At 31.9% G+C, this 19,588-nt stretch overlaps 2 protein-coding genes across 2 annotated transcripts; one reads left to right on the top strand and one right to left on the bottom strand.

Moving 5' to 3' along the window:
• Nucleotides 1-232: 232 nt before the first annotated feature.
• On the bottom strand, nucleotides 233-1,440 carry LOC125049839. The gene is made up of 2 exons (XM_047649306.1): nucleotides 1,353-1,440; nucleotides 233-780 (listed from the first exon to the last, which is right to left on the bottom strand). Exons 1-2 carry the CDS (start codon nucleotides 1,368-1,370, stop codon nucleotides 253-255), a joined length of 546 nt encoding a protein of 181 aa, XP_047505262.1. The 5' UTR covers nucleotides 1,371-1,440; the 3' UTR covers nucleotides 233-252.
• A 4,347-nt stretch (nucleotides 1,441-5,787) lies between these two features.
• LOC125049994 lies at nucleotides 5,788-19,299 on the top strand. The gene is made up of 4 exons (XM_047649577.1): nucleotides 5,788-6,116; nucleotides 13,933-14,116; nucleotides 17,306-17,476; nucleotides 17,997-19,299. Exons 1-4 carry the CDS (start codon nucleotides 5,975-5,977, stop codon nucleotides 18,268-18,270), a joined length of 771 nt encoding a protein of 256 aa, XP_047505533.1. The 5' UTR covers nucleotides 5,788-5,974; the 3' UTR covers nucleotides 18,271-19,299.
• The last annotated feature ends 289 nt before the right edge of the window (nucleotides 19,300-19,588 follow it).

Raw genomic sequence — 19,588 nt, 5'->3', positions numbered from 1 at the left:
ACTTTTCGTGGTAAATGCGTTAGAAGATGCAGAGTGACCCCACATACCTACACAATATTTATTAATTTATTTTTGTAATAAATATTGTATTAATTATACAGCATATAGTTTTATAGAATTTGTTGGCAAACAAATTTGAACATTTGTAAACATCATAATATACAAGAGAAAATCTGCATTTAAAAACACGAAATTCCAAGAAAAAGAAACCTTTTGATAGAATGTGTACTTTTTATTTACAGATGTGTGTCTTTATAAATCATTTTCATACTCGCTCTCTTTCAGCAACGGCTTCTCTGTCTGCTTCGCCTTCAATAGCTGCATCAGGTCCACCTTCTGCATTGTTACTCTTACCAAGTCCTTTAAAATCTTTCTTATATCCGTATCTTGAGATATAAGGCTCTTAATGTTTTCTTTTGTCAATCCAAATTCTCTTCTAGCAAAAAATGGGTTTTGATTTTGTACGCGCGGCCGGGTGGCTCGAGCTGGCTCAATTTTCTTCACTGGTGTGAACTGGGGCTGTCTCATTTGAGGCTTTTGTTGGTTGCAAGTGCTTGACTGTTGACACTCCTCGCCACAGCACATAGAACAACACATTTTGCATTCCTGGGGCTTCTTGGTTGTCGGTGGTTCAACGGCTCGCATTTGTACTGCCGCTGGTTGGTCGCGTTTATGCTTGCAATCCTGGTAGTAGAGGACGTTTTCTATACTTTCTTCGGAGGAGGAATCTTTGTATTTCCGCTTGCATACTACTAATGTTAAGTGAAGTGCAAGTATTGTCTGAAAGAGAACATTGTCAGTAAGTAAGATAAGTTATATCGGTCTTACGACGATTTGTGTAGGAAGGTGAGACAAACCAGAACCATGACATGACATGCGTATACCGTCAGCGTCATATGATGATTTTATATATCGCAATATATACCGACTGCCCATGACACATGTGTATAGTAGTGGTAGTATGGTATTGTATGACATATCGTATATAGGATTTGGGAACGGTATTGATTTGAAGGATCTTATTTTTATGGTTATATTTGATAACTCTTATCTTAATAAGAGTCCTTCAATTGACTTCAATTATTTTTAAATAAAACTTATTTTCAAGTTTTCTAAAACTACCAATGTGCTAACCAACAAGTAAGACTTTCACACAAAGTTTCAATATTATTCACAATTAATGTACAAGAATCCCTACTGCGTACGAAGTACCTAGTGATTCACTAGAAGAAAAAATACTTATTTTAAGCAATGTAGCCAAGCTAACACCGTTCTTTAAATTATAATTAGAGATAATTAATGAATTAATTAAAGCTGAATAACAGCAAATTAGCCAATTATGTAACACGTACCACAAATAAAAACTGCATTCTTGTTCATAACACTGAAACTAACTGCAACTTTCAAAAACAAAGCACTTGTTTGAGTAATGTTATCGATGTGTTTGTTTTGAATGTTCCAAATCGAATTATACTTGTAAAACTAAGAGCAGTGCCTAGTGGATTGAGCGTACACCTCTAAACCCTGCACCTAAAGATGTTTTCTATATACGCCAAAGTTTTTCACCTCGTTCGATACCGGCGTGCCTAAAAAATTACGGCCTGTGTCAGGCACAAGGCTGGTCACCTACTTGTCTATTACGAAAAATAAATGATCACATAACTGACATTTAAAGGCCGACAACGCACTCGCGAGCCCTCAGGCATTGAGAGTGTCCATGGGCGGTATCACTTAACATCAGGTGAGCCTCCTGCCTGTTTGCCCCTGATTTATAAAAAAAAACAAGGAGTAGATTCATATAATTAAATCATTTAAAATTTCTGTCTTAGGATTTTCTTTTTTAGGATTTCTTTTTCTTTTACCGAGAAATACGACTTAAGTAGAATGCTTATAGTAATTAACACGCTCATGATGGCATGATCAGACTATACTAGCATAAATAATTTGCAATATACATTTTTACAATAAAACGCTTTTGTATTTTTATTTTAAACTAAAAATCCCAACACAAGATGAATGTTTCCTTATTTGAAGTATCTCAAAATTGAAAATAAAAAAAACATTTACAGGAATTTGCTATTAGTTTCCTTTAGTTCAGTATTGGCAGGTTTGAAAATCCCATGACTGCGATACCATTGAATTCGTTCAACAATTGAATTATACATCGGAAAGTAGACATTCTTCTTTCCAATTTCCTGCTCGTGTTCTTCATCGCAGTAGTATTGCCACCATGGCAGCACTAGCTCGTCTCCCCCGCTTTTTCTCATAAATTGACAGAAGTCCTTGTCAGGTAACGTAACGTATGACAGTTCTTGTCTATGGACCCCCGGCACATCCCTATTAGTTGTTTTCCAGATTTTGGTGGAAACGGAATAGAGACACAGCAAGAGTACGATTACCTAAAGAATACCATGATATGAGTTTAAAAGGAATACATTTTTTTTTTCTTGATTGTAAGCAAATAGTGCCTAGTGGACTTGCCGGTACCTATACAATGTTCGCCCACAAGTACGTGTTGAATGTGCACATAGAAAGGAAAATCTCACAAGACCTGAGGGTTGAGAGACGAACTCTTGTAAACATATATATATTTATAATATAATATATTTTTTTAATGTTTTTTTATGTAGGATAATTGGTGTAGGTATGTACTATTGTGTCGTTCTATCGTATTAGTATTAACTGTTAAGATAGAATGATGTGGAAATAAATAAATAAATGTATATATATATTTAATTATAGCCAGTTAAACACCTAAGAATGGTACTCGTTGTCACTAAATAACACAAGACAAATTTTAAAACATAATTAACAAATTTACTTTTAATAATTAAGTAAAAGATTGTTGAACAATAATCACCTTTGTTTTCATAGTCAAAAATAATGAAGTTTACCTAAGATTTTATTACTGATTAATTTTAAAACTATTAAAATTAATGGGCGTTAAATCGGATATAAAGTTTTTATGGTTTTATAAATGGAAAATTTCCTGACAATTAACACTAAATGTGTGTTTTGCTACAACGCCATCTTAGGCGCAAACAATTTGGCATACCTGGCATATAAGTTTTTAAGTGCTCCAGTCTATCTTTTTTTAACTATATAAAAATACAAATAATATATATATCCGAAAAAATGTTCATAATTATTTGCGTTGTTATACTTTTAAGCTATCTCAGAAGTAGGTTATTAAAAATGTACAATACAAAAGAATAAATTAGTCTATATGCACTTTCTTGGCCACTATTATTCTTCGTCTATTATGAAGATTTTGAATGTTTTCTGTTAGATTTAAAAATAGAATAGCTTTCGTCATAATTTTAATTAAAAAAGGATAAAGCATAATTATTAGTGAACTTTTATACAAAGGAATAATACTATTATTTTGATGCCAAGAACTTAATAAACTTATGAATTTCATGATACTGCCTTCCAATAAATCAGTTCACTACATTTCTCCTGGACGTCATCATTAGATCCTGGTGACTAAAGGACCATTTGGGAAATATACTCTTTCAAGCAAGAATTCTTCGATTGGATGTTGACAGGCGTTTTAAAGTGCAAATTTAAACAAATAAATGTCCTTGACATTAAAAATTCCGTCCTTTTTTGTAGTAAGTAAACTAAAATAACTAAAATTGATGTTATATTTGACGCACATATATTTGACGTTATATTAAAACGTGGCCAAAGTTGTTGTAGCTTATCAAAAGTTTGTATAATAATTCGATATTTTTATACTCATTTATATGATAATCATATATCATAGAAAAACAATAGCAGCAAAATGAGTACTTATATAAAAGTTATGTAAATTTCTGATTCTTTGTATACAACCAATGGAAATTTATGGCGGTCTTTTCTTACGATTGAATTCGATTTTCAAAATTTCACTTAGCTATAAGCCCGGACTTTATGTCTTGAATTTAAATCAAACTTATTCTCATTATATTCGAATATATCATTTATTATCGCTAATAATTATCAAAAATACAACACACAAAATCTTTACATAGAGTAAAATAATTATAAAGTTTATAGGTTTTATGCTGAGTATGATTTAAAAATAGAATAAATCTTTTTAATGTATAACCAGCCAGCATCCTTTACATATAACACTTTACTTTTAAAACCTTTTTCTTTGTCTTTGGAACCTTAAAAACTCCTCCAACGTCTTCGAAAAATATGGATGTATCGTACTTGATGTAGTGATAACTCTGGGGCCCATTTTTGGGGCAATGAGTGATTGGCAGTAGAAAAACCACCAGGGCAGAGGAAGCCAAGGAAAGTGAGGTTGTGTGAATTTTTCTTTGCAAATTTTTTTATCCGGCAGTTCAAGACATGGCCTTCCTGATTCGTCACATTCAGTCTGAATAGGAACCACGCCAGGTGTGAATGGGGACAGAATAGGCCCCCAATCTCTGTAATAAGCGGTTCCTTCATCCAACAGAGTAATAAGAACAATCTGAAGAAGCATCTGAAATTTAATATAATTTAGTATATTAAGTAATTTAATTTATCATGATTTTAAGGAATATAATAACAACGACATATTAAAAATTTATACCTCTGAATTTAAAAAAAATGACTATCTTTATCCAAAACTCGATCCTAAAACTATTTCAAATTTCGAATAAATAATTTACTATATGATTAAAAATGATGGGCCAAATAGTTAGTATAATATTTATTCAATCTAACCTAGCCAAACACCCAAATCGTTGGATAATAGTAGGGATAATAATAATAGGTAGGAATAGGATGAAATGGAATAACTATGCACAGAGGTGGGCATTTCTTTTCCGAAGACGGCGTGGTATTCTTTTCTGCGCCAGTGCTATTTTCCGTCGCTCCTTTACTTAAACTCATCACCAATAAGATAACACACATTTTGCCTATGACAGTAGCCATTTTAAATTGAACCTTCATAGAAAAATTCAAAAAGAATTAAAAAAGAAAATATTTAAAAACGGAACACGGCGGTCAAAGCGTAATTTAATGACACGAGAGCTGTTATGAGGTTATCGATAAATAATTAACGATTATTTGATTTCCGCCGGCTCCTACGATTTTTTTGCACTTAAATTGGAGATAAGGATTTATTCGGTTGGGTAAAAGAATTTTATTTATTTTTTATTTATAAACCTAAACATTTAATAATAATAATAATTAGCCACGCCATCAGCCAAATCTGTGGCCGAGAAGCTAAGCAGTGGGGAGTTTCAAATCTCCCCATTAATAAAAAGCGACTTTTTTAACAGTCGGACAGTCAACAAGAAACTTACCTTCTTGTATAGAGTAATTTTATTAATTAAATGACATATAAATAGGTTTTATTGTTTACAGTGCAAATAAAACTGTTATACCGACCCATTTTGTTCATTCAAATTTTACCGACTACTGGACTATAAAACATATTTTCACTTACATCAGGTGTTTCAATCACTGGTTTTACGAGATTTTTTGAGACGATGTTTTATGTGAAAATGTTGAAATAAAACGTAATAGTGAGTACTGAATATGGGACGAAAACAAAACGCAGTATTATTAGGGTAAAAGTTAATATATATATATATATATATATTATGAGCCAGTTGGGTAACGAGAAGTTTAGATTTAGTATAAAAAGCATTATAATATAACTATTATTATATAAGATCGCAATATATTTATTACTACTTTCATGACCTATTGTGTGTAATAAATTATTAAAAATGGTTTCAAAACGTTCGAGATGTTTCAATTTCATAATCACTCTCGATTTTTATATCGAAATCTGTGGGAATCGTGGTGCAGTACGCACGTTTCGCGTCGCGCATGCGTCTAGTGGGCATTCGCGCCTTTTTATTTTAACAAAAAGTTTTTATATCGTTTTAATTTAAAAACGGAAAATGAATGAATGGCGCGAAATGAAGCGAACTTCTTTTTAATTGATGTGCATTTGTTTTTATGAAAATTAAAGTGAAGAATTAAAATGTGGCTATCTGTGGTATTTTCTGTGATAACTTATTTCAGAGCTGTAAATGTTACCAAGATAGGAGGATTTATGGCGCTGAATTTGTATGCGGGTCTAGTTATTTATTTACTTATCGTGCCATCAGTATTCAGCCAATCAGGTATTTATCACAATTACAACAATTATTTGTTAAGATAAAAGCTATTACATCGTAATTGTACTTATATTAAGTTTGAATTAAGTTAGTTATTATACCCAATTTAATCTTTACTTATCTGTTTATTTATGAAATGATAAATGACACAACCATATAAAACACCTATTTTCAAAGCTAAAAACAATATTTCTTTAATATTAAAATTGTTGTTTTAATTTTCAACTTGTAATAGTTGCCAAACACAATAATTATATACACAATAGAATATACAGTTTCTTACTGTCAATTCTAGATCGAACTTTCCCCGTATTGTGGTAAAAATAATAATAACATTTTTATTTATAAATGAACCTTATGACGTATTTTTGATTATTGCGCGTATTGTCTTTGGTTTACACGACTGCTACACATTTTTTCCCAGTTATAGTTCTTCAATATATTGATTTTCATTTATCCGTTAAACACTTGGATCACGCATAAAGGAATTTATTACCAGTATTGGTAATAAATGACTTTATGAACATACGTTTATAATATGAGATATCTATGGTTAGGTGACAATCTCAGTAATTACCAGGCAATTACCATCACAGCAACACAATGGTATGACCTACTATTACGTAAAGCCTTGAACTTTATAAAACTCATAAAATAGATCGCACAGGCAATAAATATTCTAATGTCATGATAATGTATCTATTCAAAATTAAGAGCCTGTATTCTTTTGCAAGAACTCTTTACACTATCCGATAGTGTTGTTGATACGGATTGAAAAAATGGCTTGAAAAATGATTTCAATATCTGCGGTCTCGGTAGATTTTAATTCAAACTGATTGGTACAAATATATAAATTGGTAGACGTTGATTTTTAAATTAGAAATATGTTTTTTTCCGGATTTTCTTTATAAATTCATAGGATTTACAATAATGGTACTATTCATTCTGAAACAAAAAACCCAATATTTCGTCATTTTAAATTATTAATTACACCAACTTTCCCACGACATCATTGCGATTGTTTAATTTTGAAACAATAAAACATATTACGCAGAAGAATAAGTAGTTATTTAGTAATAAAATATAAGCACACACTTAAAAAAAAATTACATGCTAAGTTGTTAAGTAAAAAAATCAAAAAGTGTTGTTAAGCTAAAAAATCTGACAGTATATGTGTAAATGAATAGAAAAAATAACCGATTAGCTTGTAACCGCATTAATTATACTACGCTAGTTACACTTTTACTGACATAGATTTGGTATCGATCTAAGAATCTTTAAAAGCATTAAAGTTGTATTTCTCTTATCACGTAACTTCACGTATTCGATGTTTCTTTCCTTTAAATTTAAAAGGGTGATCAATCTAACACAGGTCCATTTCTGAGTCTTAGAAACGTAAATTTAGAAATTTACAGTACATTCATATTCTCGTTTTTGGTAATAAAACATAAGTGGTTTACCAAATTTTAAAACAAAGAATCCTTTTTCCTTATGGAACAGTGACGTCCAATTTATAAGTTATAAGGAAATGATACGAGTACTTATAAGGGCCTAAGTACCATTAACTCAAATTACTATGTCATGTTCTTCGGAAAACAAAAAGCTACGTAATTTGTATAATATGCACGTATATCGTCGTTTAGGTCAGCATCGATGATACATGCAGAAAATTGAGGCCCACGCAGTGAAATGTCAAAGTACTGAATTCAATTGTTTTTACAATTAGTGATGATAGTTTTCGTAAACAGAATGTTCTTTAACTAACCGAACAGCTCATAAAACACATACACTAAGCCAACTACAAATTGTGTCGAAAAATCGAAATTCCTCAAAAGTAGAAAAAACAATATATATATCGGAGCAATGGCGTTAATGTCAGCTGCATACCATTTCGTTTAACTAAAATCAGTCCAAAACCGTTTTCAATGTTGCTAGGTCTATAAATTGACAACTGTTTAATATTTGATAGTCATTAATAATAATAATATTAATTACCCATGATATAATGTCGCCATGTAAACTCGCTCGGCGAACCTATAAAGATTTCGGTTTTATCCGTGTTCATTGTCAAATAACCTTACAAGCTAACCTTATTAAGGTTTTTTCCGTAAGAACTGATTTAAACACGAATTTATATATATTATTTGCATAAACTAACAGTTGTCCTGATCCCAACTTCTGAACATTATGATTTTTTTCGATTTATTTGTTTTATTTACACGTAAACCCATTACAAGATAATATGAACGATCTCTATAACTACATAATACTTGAGCCAAAAAAGTAAATACATGCAAATAAATGATGTATATACTTGATCGTTTTAACAAAATTAATTCATTGTGTGGTGTGTGGGCGTATAATTTAATGGCAAAACCAATTTCTGTGATTGATTCTAACCTCGTATTCGTATTTTTACATTTTACCTTGTTCATTTCGCTTTTTAATGTATTAATTGTGACAGAAGTGCACAAAAATCTAAGTTATAAGGAGCAAGATCTATATAAAAAACACGATGAATTGTAAATCTCAGAGTTTTTGAAATCGTTAGTTGTAATAAACTTCACGTTTTTCAAAATTGTTTAGATATTTCTTAGTAATTTTGTTGAAAACCAGAAATAAACTATCGTAGATAAGATTTGCTTTCTACTCTTTAAAAAAATACTAAAAACGTCTAAGTAATCTATAAATCTAAGTAATTTATTAAATTTTGATACATAATTAGTAAAGTTGGATTATTAAGTCAAGAAAAAAGCGTACCAATTCTGAAAAGGCGGGCAACGCACTCGCCAGCCATCTGGCATTGAGAGTGTCCATGATCCATTACTATCAGATGAGCCTACTCCTAGTTTGCCGCCTGTTCTATCAAAAATCAATCAAATCAAAAAAGTTTTGTGTGTGTATAGTTTTAACTCACATTAAAAGTCAATTAAGCGACACTATCAATCTCTTGTCTAATTATTTTCTCTTTAAATGTACGTTTCATTACGTGAAAGTTGTATAATCGCGAACATCGCGCGAGAAACGCTGTGAAAGGCTTATGCTATGCCGAGTTAAAAATTTGCAAAAAATATTTACAACTACTTTTTTTTATTTTTTATTTATACGTTACATTAAAACAAAAACACATAAATTATAATGCATGCATTCCTTAATACAACAAAAAAAACTAAAGAATTGTATATTATAATCGGTATTTGTAATAAAGTTGGTTGGATGGTTGGATGACTAAATAAAATCAACGAAAACCTCTTAGTTTTGAATTACGAATTCCTTACGAGAGGAAAATATTGAATCATAAGAAATACAGAGCAGAGAATACGAGTATGGTAACTGCTACTCATTCTAAGTAACGACACTTTTCTAGAGAAAAAAATGTATAACAAATATAGTATTTCACTAAGATTTTTTAATTATCTGTCACCAAGTTCAAGGCGAGCATATGTCTTAGGTGAGTCTATGGACTGACTAAGTTTGAACAGGTTGATGTATTCCATATTTAAATATATGCAAAATGCAAAATACATAGGAATTCAGACCAAGCTCCAATTCTAGATCTTATCTAGTAACGAATTCGGGAAATATTATATAATAGAAATTCATAATTGTCCTATCGTGAAAAGCATCATCAGTGATAAGATCGCTCGTTGCACGTCATTACCACCGTGTGTTATTATTAGCATCTGTTTTTTTTAATTAGATAATTATACGACAGGCATTATGTAATTAATATTTTATATAACGTGTAAAAGTACCGCATATTATCCGTCTCTGCAGCTCAGTGTTTAAATATATAATTTTTTGACCTTTATCGGGTTCCTGGTTATTATTTCCTTTAGTTTACGAATCAAGGCTATACACATATAGAGGCACGAGGCTCGCCCATTGTTACATAAATATAACTTACAATATTTGATAAACATTTAGACAATAGTTTTTTAAACAATTGTCATTTCGCCGGTAATCAAATTCAGATTTATGTACGTATAAGCCACGTTATTTAAATGTGTATATATAGAAAGATAAATGTTAATGCAGAATATCATTAAAGGGTGACGGAATGCTCTTTGATAATTGAAGAATTTTTGAATGAAAGCGAAGAAAAAAATTCAAAAAGATATCAACTAAAAAATAAATAAATCAGTGGCATTACAACCGTTTTAGGTCTGGGCCTCAGATTTCTGTATCTGTTTCATGATCATTTGCCAACTACTAGGCAAGTATCATCAGCCTTCTGTGCCTGACAAACGCCGTTAACTTTTTGGGTCTAAGGCAAGCCGGTTTCCTCACGATGTTTTCCTTCACCGTTCGAGCGAATGTTAAATGCGCATATAGAAAGAAAGTCCATTGGTGCACAGCAGGGGATCGAACTTACGACCTCAGGGCTGAGAGTCGCACGCTGAAGCCACTTGGCCAACACTGCTCGACAGATGTCAACAAGTGAAAAATAATTTTTACGCTATAAAATTTGGAATAATGACTAATAATTGGGCTGTTACATAAAAAACTACTTTCTTCAGCGGTCAACCGGTAAACAAAATATATCGGGTACAAACTTTCACTTGCCAAAACGAGATTGTCTGACATCGCTTTAGTTTTATATTAATCGAATACGTAACACGTTTAAGGTTAAATGTATCTCATTTATTCTTTATAGGGCCCACACTCCACCTAATTTTAATAGAATATAACTCATTAGAATTTAGTCGTGATTAGTTAAATTAGGTATAGGTTTGAAGAAACGGTTTCGCTTAACGGTTATTTTTTAATAATTTTGTATAAAAGATTTAAGTTGGCGCCTGGTAGATAGTACAGGTGACCCCAGAGCTGGTACTTTTCTCGCTCAACGAATAAATATACATACAGCTAGTAAATACTGCCTTAAACGTACACGGCCACAGCGAGCAATTTTTAATTATTATTACTTCGTAGGTTAAGAATTGTTTATTTGTGTGTTGGAAATAAAGAGTCGTACATTGTAATTTTGTATTTATAACTGCAATCACTTCGTAATACAGTATAACTTTAATTTATTCAGTTTAATTTCATATTTTTAATTCTTACTCCAATAAGACTATGTACTATGTACCTATGACTTGTATAATAGGAAAAACAATTACGCAATGTATTATAACCAAATTTATGATTATATGTGAACTGAACTGACTGAACATACAGTAGTATGTTGGCCGTAAAGCATATTAAATAAAACAGTATTTTAATTTCAAAATTAAATTATACAATCAAACATGTTATGTCTGAAGAATACTTTAGTTATAAGCCTGAGCAGGCCTCGTCTAACGTTGATGTCTTCTTTTCCTCAAACCTGTGTTGTATGAAACTATCAGAGAATGTGTGGATAGACTCCTTATAAATAAAAGTTAAAACAAAATATTTTTGTTAGTCAATTTATTGAGAACAACTAGTCTTGAGATATAATAATAATAAAAAGGTTTTTACATTTTAAAAATCAAATGTTGGTAGTAGTATTTTTAGCATTTACTATAGCTAAATGTAAATCGCCTGTGGCTACAGATCCCTCTGCTCCAACCCTGTCCTGATGGCACTCTATCTTTGCCAATAGTCTGCCAGTATTTTCTGATATTTCTGTTAAGTCATCAGCCCACCATCTTGAGACATACTAACATACTTTTACTAGCCTAGTTAACTAAATGTGGATTAATTGTCTAAAAATAACTATTATTATAATTAACGTAAGACTAAAAATAACGTAATTAATTTGTATTGTTCTACGCAAATTATTGCAGTAATTGTGTCGCAAGCAAAAGTTTGTATTAGTTATGAACAAAATGCCTTAAGCGATTTAGTTCCTTGACATTTGTTCTAATTAGTTAGTTATTGGTAGACCAACGCTGCAATATTTGTTTATGTTAATACTTGAAATCTCAAGTATCAGTAGTTTCGCAGTAGTCGGCAAATATGGATAGGCCTTGTCCGAATTTTGAATCTATGACTAGAATGAGTATGTGAACAGTCTTGTTAATTATATGTTTGACTAAAACAAGGCGGTAAGAAATCGCTATTGATTTTTAAACCTTCAATTTCTTTAATTTTATTACATTCCAAAACATGCATGCTTCACTGACGGCACAAATTTTACACACACATCATTTATATTATAAAATAAAAATTACAAAGAAGCCAATTACACAGGAACGCAGTCAAAACTAAAAGTATACAGAAACTTGAGCATTGTTGGCCTAGTCACTAGTGGATTCAGCGTGCGACTCTCTTACCTGAGGTGGTAGGTTCGATCCCCATCTGTGCACCATCATTGACTTTCTTTCTATGTACGTATTTAACATTTGCTCGAACGGTGAAGGAAAACATCATATTAATATTGAAAACATTTGATTATGTTTCAAAATTCAATATCATTTATTCATTTAGGTAACAATGTACACTTATGAACGTCAATAAAGAAATAATGTATTTTGTAATTCTTATATTATATTTTCTATTAGGGAGGGCATATGGTGTCAGTATAAAATATGTAACGCTTTAGTCTATTAGAGAAATGTACTCTAACTATTAAAATAAATTATAACATGATTTATATCATACGAGATGGACGTGTTTACTTGATTCCCTACGTTTTTTACCTTATACAAGTGTAAAAAAAAATATTTTTCACAATCAACTAAGGTTTGAGGTTTGCCAAAACACCCTGTAAAATGTATGTATATAAAATATATGGGTTAAGGCCAATTTATGCAGCATATTACTGTGTTCACTGTGTACCATTTTACTATCTATAATGAACCGATTGTCCATGTTATGTAGTGCGTGAAAAAAAATATTTGAATGGCTTTACATCATACCCTATTATTTACCTACATGATACGTAATTTATGTAATACAATGATCTAATCTTATCTTACTGCATCTCTTCCCAGTTTTGAAATGTGTAATTTTCCTTCTAAAAATACATAACGTCAGGCGATTTTCAGACTCTTTTATGTCAAAAACTTTGGCATACAAAACTAAAGGTGTACCTAAAGTGTAAATTAGAGTGGAGACTTGGCGCTTATTATATGTTCTATATCCAATCTAATAGATTTTTGGATGGAGTTCTACTGATCGCTTAGTCGATCGGATCGGTTCCTCCTGCCGTTGTTTCCTAAAATGTTCATATGGTGAAGGAAAACCTTCTTTACGAGCATGTAGTCTTGTCGACATTATGCGTCAGGCATTAACTACTTGCATAATACTAATACTATAATAATAATAATAAGCCTTTATTTGTACACACCTTATTTACATATATTATACAATAATCTATATAGAATAATATATATATATAAGAAAAACAGTATTCGTTTGAGGCTCCTTCACGCCTAAACCACTGATTGTATAGACATGAAACTACTGCCATTCGATGCGTAATTTTTCCAACGTTCCTTCATTTTTTATTGCTGTTTTACTTTTATGAAAATTTACACATATGGACTTCACCGCGGAAACATTCGGGGAGTCTTCCTAGAACCTCAAAACGTCAACATCTGTTAAAAACTCAATTTTCGAAAATTTTCAATTTTCTTAGCGGGAAGTCAAAAAGAAGAATAATAAAAATATGAAAAAAATAATAATAATGAAACAAAATTTTATTTATTTCCTATTTTAATTCGCCCAGCAAATAAATAAAAATGTATTACGGGCTAGTTTTGTTTACACGAGTGCAATACATTTAAAATAAATGTATTTAACAGATCAAATAATTGCTGATCTCAAACCAGTAACCTATTAAATTTGAATTTTTAATAAATATTTTGGTACTTGTACAGCTAAATATGTATTCCAGATAGACCAAGTCGCTTGACCTACGATCAAATTTACAATAGCACAACTTATGCGCAAATTCGTCACGCTTCGAGACCTGTGCATGCCGAAGTACATGTGCAAAGGACTAAGAATCTCCTCGTTGGAGTCACCCATGACCCCTTTAGGTATTCCGTGCCTGAGGCAGATTATCACAAGGGGGTCAGGTAAGTCATTAATTTTAATAAATTAAATTCTAGCTCTTTTTCGTGTGGCTTTAATGTAGCAATACTGTCTAGGATTAAACGTAAGATCGTAGGTTCGATCCCTGACTTTCCACCAATGGACTTTCTATGTGCGTATATATATCGCTAGTAATGAAGGAAAACATGGCGAGGAAATCGTGTCTGTGAAGTTAGCAGAGCACTTACCAGCAGAGCACAAAAAAATTAGAGTTCTGGCAGCACACTCAATAGTTCTATAGTTCCTGATAGTTTTTAGATAGAGTTCTGGACTTTTTAGTCCAGAAAATAATTTTTTTAAAAATCGTAAAATGCTCTGCCAGCTTCCCGATCACAGCAGAGCATTTCTTACCGATTTCGATAAATAAGGTCTCATTAAAACAATCATTTCAATTGTAACAGTTCCCTATCATTTAAATCCAAAAATAAAAAGGTTTAATTATCAAAAAAAATAAAGAAGAGTGAGAGAAAACGAAATAATGAGCATTTTTGAAAGATTTTACTAAATGAAAAAAAAAACCCTATTTTGTACAGACATGGGAACTCCGCGGTTTCTATTAGATCTTTTAGATGTCTAGGCATCACAATTAAATCCTAGGCCAGAACTCTCCGCTTTCTCTCAGCAGAGCATACCTCTATGATGAAAATTGGCAATTTTTTCACTTATTCTAGAAAAATAAAAAACATTTTAAATTTTGGGTCTAGACATGGGAACTCCGCGGTTTCTATTAGATCTTTTAGATGTCTAGGCATCACAATTAAATTCTAGCCCAGAACTCTTCGCTTTCTCTCAGCAGAGCATACCTCTATGATGAAAATTAGCAATTTTTTCACTTATTTTAGAAAAATTCAAAAAAATATTAAATATTGGGTCTAGACATAGGAACTCCGCGGTTTCTATTAGATCTTTTAGATGTCTAGGCATCACAATTAAATCCTAGGCCAGAACTCTCTCTCTCAGCAGAGCATACCTCTATGATGAAAATTGGCAATTTTTTCACTTATTTTGAATTTTCAAAAAAATATTAATTATTGGGTCTAGACATAGGAACTCCGCGGTTTCTATTAGATCTTTTAGATGTCTAGGCATCACAATTAAATCCTAGGCCAGAACTCTCCGCTTTCTCTCAGCAGAGCATACCTCTATGATGAAAATTGGCAATTTTTTCACTTATTCTAGAAAAATAAAAAACATTTTAAATTTTGGGTCTAGACATGGGAACTCCGCGGTTTCTATTAGATCTTTTAGATGTCTAGGCATCACAATTAAATTCTAGGCCAGAACTCTCCGCTTTCTCTCAGCAGAGCATACCTCTATGATGAAAATTGGCAATTTTTTCACTTATTTTAGAAAAATTTTAAAAAAAATTAACTTTTGTGTCTAGACATGGGAACTCCGCGGTTTCTATTAGATCTTTTAGATGTCTAGGCATCACAATTAAATTCTAGGCCAGAACTCTTCGCTTTCTCTCAGCAGAGCATACCTCTATGGTGAAAATTGGCAATTTTTTCACTTATTTTAGAAAAATTAAAAGAAAAATAAAGTTTTGGGTCTAGACATGAAAACTCCGCGGTTTCTATTAGATCTTATAGATGTCTAGGCATCACAATTAAATCCTAGGCCAGAACTCTTTGTTTTCTCACAGCAGAACATACCTCTATGATGAAAATTGGCAATTTTTTTCACTAATTTTAGTAAAATTCAAAAGAATATTAAATATTGGGTCTAGACATGGGAACTCCGCGGTTTCTATTAGATCTTATAGATGTCTAGGCATCACAATTAAATCCTAGGCCAGAACTCTCCACTTTCTCTCAGCAGAGCATACCTCTATGATGAAAATTGGCAATTTTTTAACTTAATTTAGAATAATTCAAAAAAAAATAAAGTTTTGGGTCTAGACATGAGAACTTCGCGGTTTCTATTAGATTTTTTAGATGTCTAGGCATCACAATTAAATCCTAGGCCAGAACTCTTCGCTTTCTCTCAGCAGAGCATACCTCTATGATGAAAATTGGCAATTTTTTAACTTAATTTAGAATAATTCAAATAATTCAAACAAAGAGTTCTGGCCTAGGATTTAATTGTGATGCCTAGACATCTATAAGATCTAATAGAAACCGCGGAGTTCTCATGTCTAGACCCAATATTTAATATTTTTTTGAATTTTTCTAAAATAAGTGAAAAAAATGGCTAATTTTCATCATAGAGGTATAATCTGCTGAGAGAAAGCGAAGAGTTCTGGCGTAGAATTTAATTGTGATGCCTAGACATCTAAAAGATCTAATAGAAACCGCGGAGTTCCCATGTCTGTACAATATGTTTTTTTTTTCATTTAGTAAAATCTTTCAAAAATGCTCATTATTTCGTTTTCTCTCACTCTTCTTTATTTTTTTTGATAATTAAACCTTTTTATTTTTGGATTTAAATGATAGGGAACTGTTACAATTGAAATGATTGTTTTAATGAGACCTTATTTATCGAAATCGGTAAGAAATGCTCTGCTGTGATCGGGAAGCTGGCAGAGCATTTTACGATTTTTAAAAAAATTATTTTCAGGACTAAAAAGTCCAGAACTCTTTCTAAAAACTATCAGGAACTATAGAACTAATGAGTGTGCTGCCAGAACTCTAATTTTTTTGTGCTCTGCTGGTAAGTGCTCTGCTAACTTCACAGACACGAGGAAATCGTCATGCCCTAACTAATAAAAAAAACAAATGAACGCGAAAAACATACAGAAATCTGAAGCCTAGACAAAAATAAGTTTAAAAGGTGGTAGCAATGCTGGTACAAATATATTGTAATATATAATCATAATATCAATATTAAATTATTACGTGAATTAAAAACATTTTGCAAATAAGTTCGCGTTCGGTTTATAAATATTTATTTTGCATATATAATATTTGTACTTTAGTGAAATATTGTTAGTAACCATTATAAATTATCGTCTTTTCAAATTTTACTGTAGATTAGATTACTGTAGCCATTAACAGCTATCATTAATTATTAAAATTTTATTTTATAGTACAAATTAAATTGCTTGTAAAAATTTTATGTGTTCCAAATACAAAACATCACAATAAAATACTTTGATTGGCGAATTTAAACGTCCTGTCTTTTTTTTTATTTTTTTATAAGGCAAAGAGGATTAAAATTTTTACTATTTTCAGGATCGTCGAATCCCCACAATCCTCAAACCGCACTGATCGAGGTAAACGAGGTGTATCTCATCTATACAATATGTTGACTTGTGCGACTGGATGCAACCCTATCGCCTATAAGGGGTACGGCTGCTACTGCGGACTAGGAGGATCTGGGAGACCAGCGGATGGGATTGACAAGTACGTTCCAATTGTATTTATTGTTTCTACTAGCCCATATAGTTACAGATTACATATGTACTAATTGAGAATTCAACATTAAATATCAAAAACTATATCACAAGCTAATAATTGTGTGACTCTTGTTAAAATGTGGCCTATATGTAATTGTGGAGTTTATAAGTAATAATATGTAATTGGTACAATACAAATATCTTGTAATGTACCAATTACATATTCTCTTCCAATATGAAATATTGTAGACTGCCTCATATATGATTCTATAATATAAAAATAAATAAAGGTATAACCTCAGTGACATTATCCCCGAAAGTCATGATTTTGATTTCAAAAGCCGGCAACGCATTAGCATTGTATCACTTAAAATCAAGTGAGCCGTTTTCTAAAAATAACAAAGCGATAATTGTTTCGGTTTCTTTAAGCGAATATGACACAAAAATGTTTCTTGCTTTATTACGATTTCAGTTAGAAGTATGCAATATATTTGCAGTATTATAATAGTAACATATTTAAACTTTAGCTGCTGCAGGCTTCACGACAAATGCTACGAAAACATCCACTGCCCATTCTACACAGTCTACTTCCAACCATACTACTGGACATGCTTCAACCATGAACCCTTATGCGCCTTAGAGAACTTCCATAACGCATACATAAATGGCTGCGCAGGCCGACTCTGTGAGTGTGACCGACGGTTCGCTATGTGTGTCCGACAGTACACGTGTCCAATTGGCCGTCCACTCTGCAAATCTTCACCGTTTAGGTTGCTCCAGAATATTCTTATCGTTCCTTAAGGTCAAATGTATATCAAGAATACGCGTAAAGACACGGTCAGTTTATACTTTTTGTGTTAGTTTAATATTTGAAAATTACTGATTTGAATTGTCATTATAAAATGTTCGATGAGGCGATGAGAACTTGGAGAAACTGATCACAGATGGACCGATCAAGTGAAAGACTCATCGTTCTCAAAACTATACACTGTCATAAGAAAGACGCTGGACAGAAACCGATGGAAACAGATAGTCCGATACTTCCTTGCTGAGCTGGACGCTCAGACATGAGCTGTGGTTTAAAGAGAGATAAAATGTGCAGTAAGACTGTACAGAGGAGGTTAGGCTCTGCCCATGCTTGAGCATTCGAAATTATGTAATCCCCGAATATCTCTAAAGGTAAAAAGGATGGTCCAACTCAGCGACAAAGATTAGTGTTAACTAATAAACATAAGTAATTAAAAAGGAGTTATCCTGCACCGGAATTCTTTAACTTCCAAAAGCGTTTCGATTTGAGATTTTGAAATAACTATAATTAAATTGGAAAGAAACAGCGGAATCGCGGTTGCTATTGGGAGTTTGCAGCATAGGTCTATTTAGCCTGTGTATCTATTTTGGAATTATTATACTAAATAGCTTAATGGGGCATATTTTGCACCTAAAAATCATGTGTCGATTATATTAACTCGCAGAATATATTTTGTGATTCTAGTCTAGTTATAGTTTTTACTTAAATTATAAGCTTTCGTCAAAAGCACTGTACAAAATAGAGTTAAGTTGTTACCATTAATTAAGGAGAATAATATGAAACTAATATTATTGATGATATTAAAGTAATAAAATAGGCTTTATAAACGTAGATCAAAGTTAATACGGTATTTGTTGCCATGGTAATTCTTTTGCAAGAAAATAACGTCGTAATTAAACGTTTTATAATTAGACCGCATGTTTAAAAACAAAATAAGGTCATCCCTCGTAGGATTATGTTGTACAAATAAAATATTAGAATGTAAGTAATTATTTTTATAATTAATTTTGTAAATAATACATGTGGTTATTATATATTTGTTTTTCTTTTTCGCCTTTCACCTTTTCTACTCAAACAAGAGCAGTGTTGGCCTAGTGGTTTAAAAGTGAGAGTCAGCCCTAAGGTAAGGTAAGGCGGGTAGGGCCTGCGAACCAATGGTATTTCGGCCTATGTGCGCGTTTATCATTCGCTCGATTCTTTTTCTTAAAGGAAAACATAGTGAGGTAACCGGCATGATTTAGACCCAAAAAAGTCGACGGCGGGTGTCAGATACAGAAGGCTAATCACCTACTTGTCTATTAAGAAAAATAA

Source organism: Pieris napi, chromosome 5, assembly GCF_905475465.1.
Source record: "Pieris napi chromosome 5, ilPieNapi1.2, whole genome shotgun sequence".
NCBI classification, from domain to species: domain Eukaryota; kingdom Metazoa; phylum Arthropoda; class Insecta; order Lepidoptera; family Pieridae; genus Pieris; species Pieris napi.
This window is presented reverse-complemented; position numbering and strand designations above follow the sequence as displayed.